The 15,955-nt window shown below is 38.3% G+C and overlaps 1 protein-coding gene and 1 long non-coding RNA gene across 2 annotated transcripts in view; one reads left to right on the forward strand and one right to left on the reverse strand.

The window, feature by feature from the left end:
- The window catches only part of LOC126614223 (uncharacterized), an 11,397-nt gene extending 2,863 nt beyond the window's left edge, over positions 1 to 8,534 (forward strand). Inside the window, exon 2 of the long non-coding RNA XR_007620313.1 lies at positions 8,339 to 8,534. This is a non-coding gene — a long non-coding RNA (uncharacterized LOC126614223). The remainder of the gene's footprint in view (positions 1 to 8,338) is intronic.
- A 4,364-nt stretch (positions 8,535 to 12,898) lies between these two features.
- On the reverse strand, positions 12,899 to 15,752 carry LOC126614722 (aluminum-activated malate transporter 2-like). The gene is made up of 6 exons (XM_050282367.1): positions 15,401 to 15,752; positions 15,114 to 15,254; positions 14,768 to 15,040; positions 14,085 to 14,197; positions 13,865 to 14,008; positions 12,899 to 13,550 (listed from the first exon to the last, which is right to left on the reverse strand). The coding sequence occupies exons 1-6, from the start codon at positions 15,678 to 15,680 to the stop codon at positions 13,077 to 13,079; spliced, it is 1,425 nt and encodes a 474-aa protein (XP_050138324.1). The 5' UTR covers positions 15,681 to 15,752; the 3' UTR covers positions 12,899 to 13,076.
- Between the last annotated feature and the right edge of the window lie 203 nt (positions 15,753 to 15,955).

Genomic DNA, 15,955 nt, shown 5'->3' on the forward strand with positions numbered 1-15,955 from the left:
AAGAGAGTGGACCAACTAGAGAAACAAATGGGGCAGATTGCCGACGTTGTTGGGCAGATTAGAGACCAAGGAAGGCTTCCTAGTTCTACCATTCCAAATCCGAATGGAGGCTTTGAAAGTGCAAAGGCCATACTCTTGAGAAGTGGAAAAGAGATTGGGGCAGGTTCTTCATAAAAAACAGGTCCCAAAGAGGATGAAATGTTGCAAATGGAAGAGGAGGAATCAAGCCCACCCACGGCAAGGATGGACACACCTATGCCGCAAGTGTCCATGGCCCCTAAACCTTCAAATCTGTCCAATAAGGGTAAGAATGTGTTAAATTCAATTTCGACTAATGTTTTTCCTTTGAATGTCCCCTTTCCTAGCAGATTTTTGCAATCAAAGAACGAAGAGGAGGAAAAAGATGTTCTAGAGACATTTAGAAAGGTGCATGTCAACATTCCCCTCCTTGATGCCATAAAGCAAATCCCGAAGTATGCCAAGTGTTTAAAGAAGCTTTGTACAACAAAGAAACGTGTCCGGGAGAAAGAGGTGGTACATGTAAGTGAGAATGTCTCCGCCATCTTGCAACATAAACTACCCCCCAAATGCAAAAATCCGGGAAGTTTTACAATTCCGTGTGTCATTGGTAATACCTGTTTCAAATCTGCCATGCTTGATTTAGGTGCTTCTATAAATGTTATGCCATATTCCATTTATGCATCTATGAACTTAGGAGCATTGAAAAATGATGGTGTAATCATACAATTGGCCGATAGATCTAACGCTTATCCAAAGGGAGTTTTGGAAGACGTTTTAGTGCAGGTTGATCATTTAATCTTCCCGGCGGATTTCTATGTTCTCGAAATGGATGAATCAGACCATGCCCCTTCATTGCCCATCCTCCTTGGAAGGCCATTCATGAAAACGGCTCAAACGAAGATTGATGTGGCCAAAGGATTAGTCACTATGGCATTTGGTGGTGACATGATTAGTTTTAAAATTTTTGAATCCATTGAGACTCCTAATGTTGTTCATTCTTGTTGTGCCATTGATAAAATAGAAAATATAGGACCGGACCATTCAGCACTAGGCACAAAGGATGCATCAAGAACCATGCAAGACGAGGGAATTGGAGTGGCGCACAAGGATTATACGGCCACTGCTCTCAAAATGCTCAAATTGGCCGAACGCACCATGGGGAAAAATGTTCACATTGCTGCCACTTCCTCACAACACATAGGTAAGCCACCTAATCCAAATCCAATTTCCATTAAAGTTGATAGGTGGTTCCCTTCTTTGGTGCAGGTACCCAAGAAAATCCCCGATGGTGGGCGTATGAACATGAACCTTAGGCAACACAACGCACCCATCAACAAACATCACTATCCATTTCCGTTCAAGGATGTAATCTATGAGAACTTTGTTGAGCATGTTGTGGAGGACATTCCCTTGCATGTCGTGGGCTCCAGTGGGGAGTAATTGTGTTCATCGTCCGGCTGGAAGACGTTAAAGCAAGCGCTTTAAGGGAGGCAACCCATTTATTCTGCTTGATTGTCAATTTTATTACTTGTTTAATTATTTTTGGTTGTGACTTTATATTTTGAAACATTAACAAATATGCAAAGGATTTTAACATTAAACTTCATGGAAATGAACAGGAAACGGGGAAATACAAAAACATAGCATAATACAAGAGGGAGCCTTCACAAAGGCTGCTTGGGAGAGGTCGTAGTAGTCGGCGGAGTCTCAGCAGTCGGTGGGGCCACGGAAGGAGGAGGTATCGGAGGTTGATCAGTTGAAGCTTCACTACGCGGTGCCGCCCCAGAAGAGGAAGGCAGATGTTGTTGGACCAAACCCACAAACCTCCGGTGATCAAGTAAAATCTGACCATCAGATTCATGCAGCTGGTCAATTTTCCTCTTCATGTTTGTGGCATAATTGTGTGCAAGCTTGTGCAATTGTTTATTTTCATGCTTGAGTCCTCTAATCTCCTCTTTGAGACTCTGTATTTCAGCCACCAACGATTCAACGTGACGGGTTCGAGCAAATAGGCGTTGGGCCATGTTGGACACAGAACCCGCACACTGCACGCTAAGAGCCAGAGACTCCTTAACTGCCAATTCATCAGATCGTCTAGCGAGCAGTCTGTTATCTCTGGGGGTGACAAGGTTCCGGGCCACTTCCGCAGCGGTCATGTCATTTTCATCACCGAATCCCCAACGGTGAGAGGACCAGTAGGGGATATGAAGGACGGACGCCATATGTTGTCTGGAGAAGGAGGGGCTGCGCCTTCACCAAGGTTCAAGTCAAAACGACGGTCGGAAGGGCCAGACATTTTTCAGAGGTGTTAAAGAAAGAGGAGATCGGACAAGTCAAGATCGTAGAAGTGCAAAACGGGAGTTTTTACAGGCAGAAATTCAAGAGTACTTTGAACGTCCTGCATACCTCTATAAAAATCAGCACGCGATGGGATTTCAGAGATCGAAGAGGTGAGCTCAGAAATCGAAGAAGCCATTCGGAGATCGAAGAGGCGCCAGCTTTCTCAAAAGTTGGGCTTGCTCACAAACCACCAATTCCAGATACCGAAGAGTGTCAACTGTCTCAGCCTCGTCAGCACCCATCACACGCAACTCAGCTTTGCGAAAATCACGGGCAGTCTGTCGAAGCACCGATTCCAACCATATGTCTCTCTCAGCCTCGTCAGCACTTGTCACATGCAATCTCTGCCCTCAACGAAGCTCATAACTCGAAGCGTAAATTCCGGATATTAAAGAGGCCTCTGCTTTATCGAGACGTGTCAGCATCTGTCAATTTGCACATCTGCGTTGCGTAAATCACGCGCAATCTGTCAAAAATTTTTGGAGAAGCGGAATACACGTGAAAACTACTGTTAAATTATCCCAGGCTTGCCGACACGAGTAATGAAACAATGCCTTCCCAGCCATTAAGAAAATTCTATAAATGCTGAACTTCAAAGTGAAGCAGTCTCACCCAACTTTCAGCCTTACTTATCCCTTCATCCTCTCTGAAATGGCTTTCCAACAAACCCTTTCGAGTCACTCTGTATTTTTCATCCCCTGGGATACCCCTGCAAACAACCCATCCAGAGCACAAGTATTTCATATCATAAGGGTTGAGAGCACGAGTATCTCATATCATGTTTTCTCCCTGTCCTTTCCCCAACCAGCACCTGCTCTCGAGTACTCATCATCTTATGTTTCCTCTTTGTCTCTCACATATAAGGGAAGTGAAGATGATACCTCGAAGCATGTGGAGACAACGTGCTGATTCATCCTCAACTAGGGACAAGGAGAAAGAAAGCAAGAGGTGGGCACTTGGAAAGATTGAAGAAAGAAACAGACGAACACCTTTACCTTGTGCCCGCCCGTCGTGCAAAAGAAACAAGCAGAGAAGAATGTAGCTTGCACAATCAACCCAGCACAAGGAGTCTGAGATGAAGAACTAAAGAAGCTGCCACATCTGCTTGGAGAACAAATAAGGAACTGCAACATCACCAAAGAGCAAAGCTTCGCTGTACAATTCCAATCCAGTTCAAGATCAAAGCTGTGGAAAGTCAACAAGATCAACTATCTCCAAAACCAGATTTGCGTTCTTAAACTCTACTCTGTCTGGTTTTTACTTTGCCATATTTGTCATGTTTATTTGTCGTTTGTTATTTGCTTGTTTTTTGTGTGAGTATATGCTTGAAACATTGAGGACAATGTTTGATTTAAGTGTGGGGGGGGGGGGTAACCATTGTTTTGCATGAAATTCGTAGAAATTTATCACCCATTACTTCTAGTGTTGTTCCTTGTTGTTTTAAGTATTTTTAAGCTGTTTTGGAGTGTTTCAGTGTGTTTTGACATAAAAATCCGAAAATTCATAAAAATTTGAAAAATTGTTTTTGAAAATCCCAAAAAGAGTTGTTTTTGTGTGCTTATTTGTGTCTTAGGGTACCTTCCAACACAATGATGAGGATTCGGTTTGTAATTGCATGACTGTTAAAGAGAGTTATAAACATGGATGAAAGTTTGATTTACTCTTTATTTATGCGTGGTTGTGGTTATAACTTGTGAAATCACATGTAATCATAAAAGAAAAAATTAGTTTTTGTAACATGCTTGAAGGAAAGAACTCAAACTAACGCTACAACCTTGTGAGACTTGAGCTTAAACGTTTATTTGGAGAGTTAAAATCTGTGCATTCTTGTTTTCTAAAGTCGTTGCATGATCTCATTTTTCTTTGCTTGGTTACTACTTAGAAGGCGTTTCATCATTTAGTTCCAAATGCTAGAACTCATGCCCATTTCATTCAAAGCATGATATTGATTTGCATAACACATATTCAAGATGAAGTTGTGTAGTTACCACCACCAAAGCCAAACTTCCATGTATCCCATATCATTATATGTTTAAGTTAACCCCATTGAGCCTTGATAGCCTACATTCTTTGTTAAACCACATTATCCTTACCTAGCCTAGTTTAGGACCATCCATACCCTTATTCTTGAAGCATAGTAAAGCATGATTCAAATTGAATTTCTTTTGATTAATGTATGGCAGAAAACAAGTGTGGGGGAAGTGTGAGTTATTATGCTTGTTGAAAAGAAAAGAAGAGTTGAGAGTTGAAAAATATGCGAAAAAGAGTTTTAAAGTGCTGTTTGTTGAAGAAAGGGTCCAAAACATAGAATGCCCTAAATATTGCTTGAATTTTCCCTTCGTGTCTAAAAGCTGATTTCTGCAATCTAAGTGAATTCTAAGTTTCAATTTCATTACTTTACTTGCTATTGCTTTAAGAACAATTGTTATCCTTATCCTTCATTTGTTAGCCATCACCCCAAGCCCCGTTACAACCCTTAACTTCATCTTGAGTGTCATGCGTTTCAATATGTGGAGTTTGAAATTGATATGAGCATATGGTGTCACTGGTTCTCGCATCTAAGTAGTAGCATTCCATTCATGAGATCATATCTAAACATGCTTATTAACTCCAGAAATTGCTTTCTTTGTGATACATATATGTGAGCGTTCGTTTTCATATCTACATCAATCTTCTCACATATAACTAGTATAGGGTGTGTAGTTAGAAAATCTGAGTGAAAATTGAGTGCATATCTTGTAAGGAATTGAGTGATTTCTCTAAGGCATGTTACTACATCAAAAACATTATTTTAATCGATTAATTGTGAACAAGTAAGTAGTGACTATGATTAAGTACGTGCTTAAGTGTGAAGATGACTCAAATCTGTGGGGATAATGATTTTTAACATGTCATGTGCATTGAAAATCCCTGAGGCAAATGTTGGAAGGTTTAGGTTGTGTTTTATTTACTTTGTTTCGTTTTATCTCTTTGTTTTGCTCGAGGACTAGCAAAAGCTAAGTGTGGGGGAATTTGATAGGAGCATATTTATTATTCTTGAAGCATAGTAAAGCATGATTCAAATTGAATTTCTTTTGATTAATGTATGGCAGAAAACAAGTGTGGGGGAAGTGTGAGTTATTATGCTTGTTGAAAAGAAAAGAAAAAGGAGTTGAAAAATATGCGAAAAAGAGTTTTAAAGTGCTGCTTGTTGAAGAAAGGGTCCAAAACATAGAATTCGACCCTAAATATTGCTTGAATTTTCCCTTCGTGTCTAAAAGCTGATTTCTGCAATCTAAGTGAATTCTAAGTTTCAATTTCATTACTTTACTTGCTATTGCTTTAAGAACGATTGTTATCCTTATCCTTCATTTGTTAGCCATCACCCCAAGCCCCGTTACAACCCTTAACTTCATCTTGAGTGTCATGCGTTTCAATATGTGGAGTTTGAAATTGATATGAGCATATGGTGTCACTGGTTCCCACATCTAAATAGTAGCATTCCATTCATGAGATCATATCTAAACATGCTTATTAACTCTAGAAATTGCTTTCTTTGTGATACATATATGTGAGCGTTCGTTTTCATATCTACATCAATCTTCTCACATATAACTAGTATAGGGTGTGTAGTTAAAAAATCTGAGTGAAAATTGAGTGCATATCTTGTAAGGAATTGAGTGATTTCTCTAAGGCATGTTACTACATCAAAAACATTATTTTAATCGATTAATTGTGAACAAGTAAGTAGTGACTATGATTAAGTACGTGCTTAAGTGTGAAGATGACTCAAATATGTGGGGATAATGATTTTTAACATGTCATGTGCATTGGAAATCCCTGAGGCAAATGTTGAAAGGTTTAGGTTGTGTTTTATTTACTTTGTTTCGTTTTATCTCTTTGTTTTGCTCGAGGACTAGCAAAAGCTAAGTGTGGGGGAATTTGATAGGAGCATATTTATTATTCTTGAAGCATAGTAAAGCATGATTCAAATTGAATTTCTTTTGATTAATGTATGGCAGAAAACAAGTGTGGGGGAAGTGTGAGTTATTATGCTTGTTGAAAAGAAAAGAAGAGTTGAGAAAAAAAAAAAAGGGAGTTGAAAAATATGCGAAAAAGAGTTTTAAAGTGCTGCTTGTTGAAGAAAGGGTCCAAAACATAGAATTCGGCCCTAAATATTGCTTGAATTTTCCCTTCGTGTCTAAAAGCTGATTTCTGCAATCTAAGTGAATTCTAAGTTTCAATTTCATTACTTTACTTGCTATTGCTTTAAGAACGATTGTTATCCTTATCCTTCATTTGTTAGCCATCACCCCAAGCCCCGTTACAACCCTTAACTTCATCTTGAGTGTCATGCGTTTCAATATGTGGAGTTTGAAATTGATATGAGCATATGGTGTCACTGGTTCTCGCATCTAAGTAGTAGCATTCCATTCATGAGATCATATCTAAACATGCTTATTAACTCCAGAAATTGCTTTCTTTGTGATACATATATGTGAGCGTTCGTTTTCATATCTACATCAATCTTCTCACATATAACTAGTATAGGGTGTGTAGTTAGAAAATCTGAGTGAAAATTGAGTGCATATCTTGTAAGGAATTGAGTGATTTCTCTAAGGCATGTTACTACATCAAAAACATTATTTTAATCAATTAATTGTGAACAAGTAAGTAGTGACTATGATTAAGTACGTGCTTAAGTGTGAAGATGACTCAAATCTGTGGGGATAATGATTTTTAACATGTCATGTGCATTGGAAATCCCTGAGGCAAATGTTGGAAGGTTTAGGTTGTGTTTTTTTTTTTTACTTTGTTTCGTTTTATCTCTTTGTTTTGCTCGAGGACTAGCAAAAGCTAAGTGTGGGGGAATTTGATAGGAGCATATTTATGCCACTTAGTTGGCTTGTTCTTGTGCATTTATGTCGTGTTTCCTTAGTTATTTTAATGTTTAAAGTCATTTTCGTGTGTTTTCAGATTTTATGGACAAAGTAGGCAAGAAGATGCATTTTGGAGCATTTTGGAGCAAAATGGAGCTTGGAATGCATGTCACATATTTGGGCCAAAGTGGATGGACGAATTTGAGAACTAAAGAGGCCAAGAATGTGAAGAATTATGGTCCAAAAGATGAAGAACTCAGCCCAAAAATTTGTCACCCCAACTTGCCTTCATTGCCATGCAAAACAACATAGAATTCCCTTTGGATTCCCATGCCATGCTTGATCACTCTTGTCCCCTACATAATTTCTGATTTCATGCTTCAATTCATCTAATTATTACACTTAATTGCTTGATACCTCTTGTTCCCTTCACCCAAAAAATTTTATACAACTTTCACAACCATAACATGCACCAATTGATGCTCCATCATTCACATTTGGAATTCCATGCCTTGTGTACCACATGTTGCTGCACCTTTGACCCATTTATTGACACATTTTCACCTCCCTTTCCATCTCTATGCAATGTACACAATCATTCATGCCCCCTAGCTACAAGACCACTCCATTTTACCCTTCACACTTTGCATCATCACTTCATTTTCACCCTTGGACCATTGCACACCACATACACTCTTTGCCGTGCATTCTCCCTAGCCTAACCTGATTCTCTAAGGTTTTTGGGGCCTATATATACATGTTTACACCCCTTGGCAAAGGGTTCACACTCTCATATTCATCATTCATCACAGAAAATTCGTCCATACAACCTCTAGGTAGCAAAACACCCCAAAAACACCATTCTAGTGCCTAGAAAACATAACAGCTCTCCACCTTCTTCCACCCTCTTTGCCTAGTTCTCCACCACCCTCCAACCCTCAAACACTCCTCCACACTTACCCTAAACCTTTCCATACCATTCCCCATCCATTCTACACCATAAAAACCACCCAAAACCGTCCAAAACCTCTAGTGCCGCTGCTTGCAAGGAAGGAAAGAGAAGGACCATCTTGTGCCGTGCCTATGCCCAAGCCTTGGGAGTGTTGGAGCGTTTCTAGGTGTTTTCTATCTTTGTTTTTAATGTCTAAATTTATGCATCTTTGCTTTGTAAGTATGAGGAACTAAACCCCTCTTAGTTAGGGGGTGATTCGAAACTATGTTCATGCTTGCAATATGATTTGATTACATCCAGTTGTGATTCATAAGTTGTGAATTCAATTTACTTATCCGTTCGTATAAAAACTGATTTGTGTATGTTGGTTGAGAGTGCACGCTTAATTTTTCATGCATGAATTTGACGCTAGAATATAAGGGAGTTTCACCTAATCGTTATGAACTTATATTCACAAGTAGTGAAGGTTGCTAGTCACAATCACGTTAAGTAAATTCTTGGCATAAGTTTCATGCAAATCATAGTAACGAGTGCCTCGTCAATGCTTATGTTTTTCATAGAACTTAATGATTCTTGCTTGTATCTCTATTATGCAATTCATGTAGGGAACTTGTAGGGAATGTTTTGGGTTGTCGTATGCAATCATCCAACCTAATAACTTGTGGAAAAACTGAGGGTTAATTAGTGCAATTCACGGTTAATTTGGGGCGTTAAGTATTCATAGTTTATCGAAAAGCAACTGGAAATCGTTTTGTATGCAAGTGTGACATGTGTGGAGAAGAACCTCCTAGCTAGCCTTCCATCCATAAGTTTCATTCAAATTCATTTACCATCTGTTTTGTTTTACAAAGTTTGTTTTGTTTTCAAATTCGTCAAGAACCAATCTCCCATTTATTTCAAAGTGTTAGATTAGTTAGTAATCACTTTAGTTTGTGTTTTTTAGTGTCTTGAGTCAAGTCATAACCCAATTTTGTCCAATTTAGTGTTAGGTGTTCAAAACTGCCCAGAAAGTGTTTTTAAGGCAGTTTTGAGTGTTTATTTGTTGTTTTGAATCTTTTTGTTTATCTTAGTATTTTAAAGTATAGTTTTGCATTCTTTGAGTCTAGTTTAGCGTTTTAAACTTTGTTTTTACGTTTTCAAGTCAGTTTTCAAGTGATTTAGCAATCCCTCCTAATCCCCGGCTCCCTAAAATGCCGATTATTACACTTGCGGTATAAGGGAGCAACAGATCCACCTGAACCACCAAAATCTCTCTGTCTCTGGAACCTCAGACCTCCAGTGAATCTACCACATCTCCTCTTTATATTAGTACTCAATCCTCCACTAGAAGAGCTGGAACTGCCACCACTCCTCTTAAAGTTCTAGGCCTTGCGGGGTCCCTGAAATGTTTGCCCTTTTCCTTTGTCATCTCGTCTCTAGCCCCCATTCTTTCCTTCCTCATCCTCACTTTCATTGGGCATGTTTTCTGAGGCCTCAATCCTCAGTAGAATCTCATAAAACTCCTGGTAAGAGGCACAGTGAGTCGATGTCGCTATGGAACGCCATTTCTTCTTAGTACCCAAACTGAAACGGCGAAGCATCTTTATCGGATTAGCAGTAACCTCCGGATCATATCTCGACAGATCAGTAAACATCCTGTAATACTCATTAGCGGACATTTTTGCTTGCCACAGATGAGTAAACTCCTGTTTCTTATGATCGATATACGCAGGAGGAATGAACATTTTTCGAAACATCTCCTTAAACACTCCCCAGTCCACAATCTCTGCTGGGGTCAACTGGTAAGACTATTGCCTCCACCAGGATGCAGGCTGTTCTCCTAAAAAACCAGGTAGTTATCTCGACCCACCTATTAGGAGGAAGATTCCACTAACTCTACATCACCTCAAAGGTCTTCTCCACAAGATTCATCCATTTTTCTGCCCCCTCATGACCTTCATTTCCCATGAAGTGGGTCAACTTCAGATTATGAACTGTCTCAAGAGGTGTCCTCTGATGAGTACGGAATGATGTCTGAATGGCAGAAACTATAGCTTCCCTTAATTGAGCAATATTGGGGAAATTAGATTCAGCTGATTGACGGGGCTTTCTACGAGGCGGCATAGTTCAGACATAAGACATCACAAGGATTAGAACATTCAAGAATTATACAGGATTGCTAAACCTAGGCTCTGATACCAAACTGACACAACCCAACCGAGATTACCGCATGTTGGCCGTCACGTGAGAGTGACGTAGCCATGTGTACAGTGCGGAAGTGATAATGATAAGAATTATACGAATAATTAAAAACTGAATTACTAGAGTGCACTACTAAATAGATAGTGATAAGAGTTAGTTACAATAGCAAACACTCCTAATTAGAGCATAAAGTCTAGGTGCAATCCAGTAGGAGAAGTACTAGTTATACAGTACAAGGAATTTCCTACAATCATTTCGATAAGTCAGAACCGCCGACGTCCTTAAGCCACCAACAACAAGCTTACTTAAAACATGGGGGGGGGCGCAAAACAAAAAACGTGAGTGGGCAAAAACAATTGTTTTACAAAACCATTTCATTTATCAATATACTAACGCCTCGCTGTAAAACATGTATAATTTTTCCAGAATCAAGATATAAGCATATATATATATATATATCTGAAATCATAACATTTTAATTCATGCTTCACATGATCATATTCATATGTATGCCATGTCAAAATATAACAAAGTAAACAATCCGGGTAAGAATGACTTCATAGATATATGATATGTTAGCCAGAACCCCTGTGGTAGTCTGTACGGCTGAATTCATAGCTCAAAAGTCAATCTAGCCGGAGTCACTACAATGACCTATACAGCAATATACTGCACATAAGTCGGAACCACTAAAAAGGGGTATGTACTACAAGATTGGGTGTAATATAATTATGCTCAATTCTATTATTTCATAATAGCCGAGCGATAAATCGCTAGTCACCTACGAGTCGGAACCATAAATAAGGTCTGTACAACAAGACTGTGCACTTAAGTTGGATCCAATATGAGCATATAGTGCGGGAGGTGACGTAAATAAGTAGGCATGTACTTCATATCTCTGGCTAAATCACAATCACCCTAGGTGCAATTTTATGAGCTCAACATTATTCAATCACATATCGCATCATCGATGATTCACATAATCAAACATAACTTACCTGAACTTACATGTGCCTCTACAGCACCACATATATATATATATATATATATATATATATATATATATGCAACCATGAAATGCATATTCAGAATATAAAAGCATTTGGCATATTATTTCAAAGCATACTTTCCTTAAAAGTGCATTTCTGGGAAATTTATCAAGTATATAAATATATACTGAAAACAAAAGCCCACTCACTAGTATGTTGAAGGGTAGTAGCCCCCGAGTCACCCGTGGATACGCTCGTCCTCGGGATAAGTCTCACCTATATGCGAATTAACTATAAAAACGTTATTTTAAAGCACATAGGCAAAACTAGCTAATAACTTCTCATACATTGCTCAATTTTGGTATTTGAATATACCAACATGGCCTACACAACCTCACGAACATCGTGATATTTTTAAAATAATTTTTCTGTGGCTCACACGCCCTCACGCGTCGGAGAGGGCATGACCTCACGCACGGCTCATGCGCAGGCGCACTGATGGATTCCCTAACTGCCGTTAGGGAATATTCCGTTAAAATCTAACAGATTTTGTTAAAACTAACTGACACCGTCAGCATATTCCGTCCAAACTGACGGAATATGCCGTCATCTTCTCCGGCGAGTCGCCGGTCGTCGAAAAACTGGGTAAAACTTTAAAACATCTATTCTCCCTCGTTTCTTAACCAAAACTTATGACATTTCAACCATTGGAAAGCTAACAACATGTAGAATCACGTTATACCATTTTTAAGCCTTGAAATCCACTAGAATTTACCTGAGGAAGCTCGATAATCTGGTCAACTTCGAAACTAGCTATCCCGACGTCCAAATTTATCCAACGAACCACCCCGAGCCTCCTTAGGACCTCCTAAAGCTCTCTATGAGCTTGAAATTCCCTGAAATCAACATATTTACGTCCACATGAATAGTGACCAAAATCGGGGCTAGGGTTTCCAAGTGAAATCAAAGGTTTCCTTACCTGAAATTGATACCCTTGAACTCGTAGGGTCCTCACGAACACAATGGTACCATTTTCTTCCTCGATCATTGAGGTTTGAGAGGTCCTTGGTGTTTGTTCGTACAAGAAGAAGGATAGAGAGAGAGTTTGAGAGATGAGAGAGGGAGCACAGGAAGAAGAGAGAAGGAGTGAGTGTGGTGTGTGTGATCCACGTGGTCACCAATCCAAGACCACAAAACAACCTCTAAGTCTCAATATGTCACACATACACACTACCATTTTCCCGTCCAAAGATAAAGCTGTCATTTTACATCACTGATAAATGAATTTCGGGATGGGCTGTGACAAAAATGATTAATAATTTTTCATTTTTAAATTGACATATAACATATAATGATTTGTAAATAATTTAATATTCAAATAATGACATGAAGTAAAGTCAAGAGATCTTGATCAAAAATGAAAAATGAATAAGCTTTCAATTAATGAGAAGGAGAAATGAGGGATGAGAACTTAATTTATCAAAAAAAAAACAGTGGGAATTCAAATCTGGACACCCTTCACAGAAGTGAAAAGTAAACCACGACCAGTTGATAAGTAGCTAAAAATGAATTATTTATAGCTATTAAATGGATATATAAGAAACTTGTTAAGGATAAACCTTTACAATAATTTCAAATTACGGTAGTGTTTAGCTTCATAAATCCAAACTTTATAATACAGCAGCTTGGGTATTATGTCATTGCCATATGTTAATAACTAGCAACATAAAATATTTACACTTCCATTTGTTGATGACTACCATTTTTTTTCCCAGTTTCTGGTATAACTTGGGGCAACTCTATAATTGTAACAACAACATGGGGGCAATCCCAGTTGGGATTATTTTGTTTCTTGGTGTCTAATTTCTCTGGTGACACAGTGGCTTCAACAGTCTCAAAATTTGCAAGTTGTGCAAGTTCATTGACAGACTCAATGATTTTCTCAGAGCAGTTGAAAACATCAAGCAGAAGTGAGCCAACTGTTGCTGCTGGCATCACTTCTAAAAGCGCTGCATCTTCCCACAGCCCAGATTTAAGTAAGGATCTGAGGGACTTGGCTGCAGCTTTTGCCTTGGCAATGTGGGTATCAACAGAGGGTGATTTGGTCATTTCCTTGAAGCCTAATGCTAGTTCCTTCAGTGCCTTGCCAGTTTCCAAGCTTAATTTTGTGCATGATTCTTGAATTTTAATTAGAATTTCTGGCGATACCTGCAAATTAAAATACAGCATAATGGTCAGTCAAGTTAATTAAGCATGCATTATAATTATATAACATTATTTAATTAGTGTTATATTATTTTTCCCATACATGCATGTACGTTGCCATATTGCGCAAGCACCGTCTTTTCACATATAAGTCCATTAACAATACAAACCCCAATTTATAGTATGCTCTTGCGTTATTTATTTATTTATTTATTTATTTTGGTTATATATAGTTTTATATGTAGGTGCTAAATTAGATCGACTAAACCTTGTATTTAGACAAAAACTATATGTTAATGGGGCTTTTGTATAAATACTTGGTTGTCAGAAGTGAGCCGGCTATGAAGTGCTTCAATCCGGTAGGCACATTGTCGAGTTGAAGTTCCAACTTGAAGGTATTGCTTCCATGGATGACGAAAAAGGAAACGACCGTGACCAGGTTCCCATCTTGCAAAATTTGCCTGAAATAACATTTATGAATAATCATCCAGGGAGAAAGATAGAGAAAGAGAGATTTAGAGGGAGAACTTTACTCACCAAGGAATCCTCACTAGCTTTAGAATTGAGAACAGTTTTGTATCCTTGGAGAAATGCCTTGTCATCTTTAGACTCTTCATCCTCTAATGTTTTGAAGTACTGGTCTCCAAATCCTGTAAAAATTTTCAATTTATCACGTTTTATAATTAGTATGATACTAAGAAATGGAAAAGGACAATCACTACTTGAAATAGCATGGTAGTTTGTTATCCAGAACTACTTTTTTATTGTTTGAGTTAAAGCATAAATTGTTGTATTTAAATTTTGCCAATTTGGTAGGTACTTATCACACTGTTCAACATGTTTTGTCATTGAATGGTTGATTATTTTAAGTTTTAACCAAACTTTCAAAAGAAATTCAAAAGCTTGATGGGATTGTTATTGCTCGACTGCAGTACCAACCCAATTAAAACACGACAAATATCTCAAAAACCATGATAACCCCTTAAAAAGATGGGAGATGTTATTTGCGTTGTGAACATGTTATCATACATTCTTTTAAGTACATTTTTTATAAATGTAAAAAGTACATAATAACTTTTTTAGAGTGGCAATAACATTTTCTTATATATTATTTTCACGTTGAAATAAGAATATTTAAAGTAAGTGCAAAGATTGATATCATAGTATATATATCATCCCAAATGCTTTATGTTTAGGTTAATATGTATATATTAATATACCTTCTAAGAAGTTTCCAAGCTTTTCAATGTTGTTAGCAATAAGGTTATGAAGATCTTCACCAGCCCATACAGGGCAAACCACAATGGATATGATCACACAGGCAGAGCCACCAATAAAGATGGTTGACAGCCTCTTGTGGGCCAACTCCAATATTTCATCATCTCGAAAACCGGACACAGATATCAAAGAGAATGTCAATATAAAGATCAACAACCCGTAGTCATATCGTGCCTTGATTTTGGGAAAAAATCGTATAAATGTTGATGTCGCAGCTGCAAAAACACAAAGATATGTTAAGAGAGAAAAAATATAGTATTGATGTTTGTTTAAGAGTAAGCGATATACCTTGTAGGAAGACGAAGACGCCAATTACTATGGGCTTGCCTATTTGTCCAGATAGGCTAGCTAGGTGATGAGCCCCAATACCAAGAGCACCAGCTACTAGTGTTGCCATAGTTCTATTTAATCCCTTTCCAAGAGTAGCTCCTAGATGCATGTCAATAAAACACTAAAAGATTAATAAAGTTTTTTTCTTAACATACACATCAACTGTCACATAATACGGTTAGATGTATAATGTAGTCATCATGCAACATTTAATGGAGTACGTATAAAGGAGATGATCAACATACCTACTGAGAACTCAAAGACAACGACGACAGTCATGACAGCCCACATTGCAGAGACACCAAAGTTGTTGTAAAGTGGCTGATAGTAGTAGAATAATGAGACCAAGGTGAGTGCAAATCCAACTTTAAAAGAATGAACGATTCTTCTGGGGTCGTCTTGCCCAAGCTTTTTTGTCATCTTTGCAAGCTCGGAGACTTTGCAAGTAATCATGGCAGACATGGCTTTGAGCTTCAGCCACCAACTAGTTAATAACCCTACTTTCTCATGACTTGCAGACTCCATCACTATGGCCAGAATGAATGATGTACGACTAACTAACAGCTTTGCATGAACTGAGAGAGAGAGAGAGAAAGAGAGAGATGCTTTCGGAGGCGCACCACAGGCATGCTATTTATAAGGGAAAAAGAATATAAGTGAAGATTTTAAAAATATTATTTGAAGTCCATCTGTACGGCGGAAGTACAAGAAGTTTCAGAGAAACCAATGGTTGAAAATGCAAAGTGAAAAATATAAGTGCGTTGCACCTCTGGATGGATGTTGTTACCCATTAACTACAA

This window comes from Malus sylvestris, chromosome 3, assembly GCF_916048215.2.
Source record: "Malus sylvestris chromosome 3, drMalSylv7.2, whole genome shotgun sequence".
Taxonomy (NCBI): domain Eukaryota; kingdom Viridiplantae; phylum Streptophyta; class Magnoliopsida; order Rosales; family Rosaceae; genus Malus; species Malus sylvestris.

Excerpts from the sequence above, each read along its gene's own strand:
- LOC126614722 (XM_050282367.1), bottom strand. The coding sequence starts at position 15,680 with ATGGAGTCTGCAAGTCATGAGAAAGTAGGGTTATTAACTAGTTGGTGG. Across the intron at positions 15,255-15,400 it reads TGTCTTTGAGTTCTCAGTAG|GAGCTACTCTTGGAAAGGGA; the intron begins GTATGTTGATCA and ends ACATGCATCTAG. Across the intron at positions 15,041-15,113 it reads CGTCTTCGTCTTCCTACAAG|CTGCGACATCAACATTTATA; the intron begins GTATATCGCTTA and ends GTGTTTTTGCAG.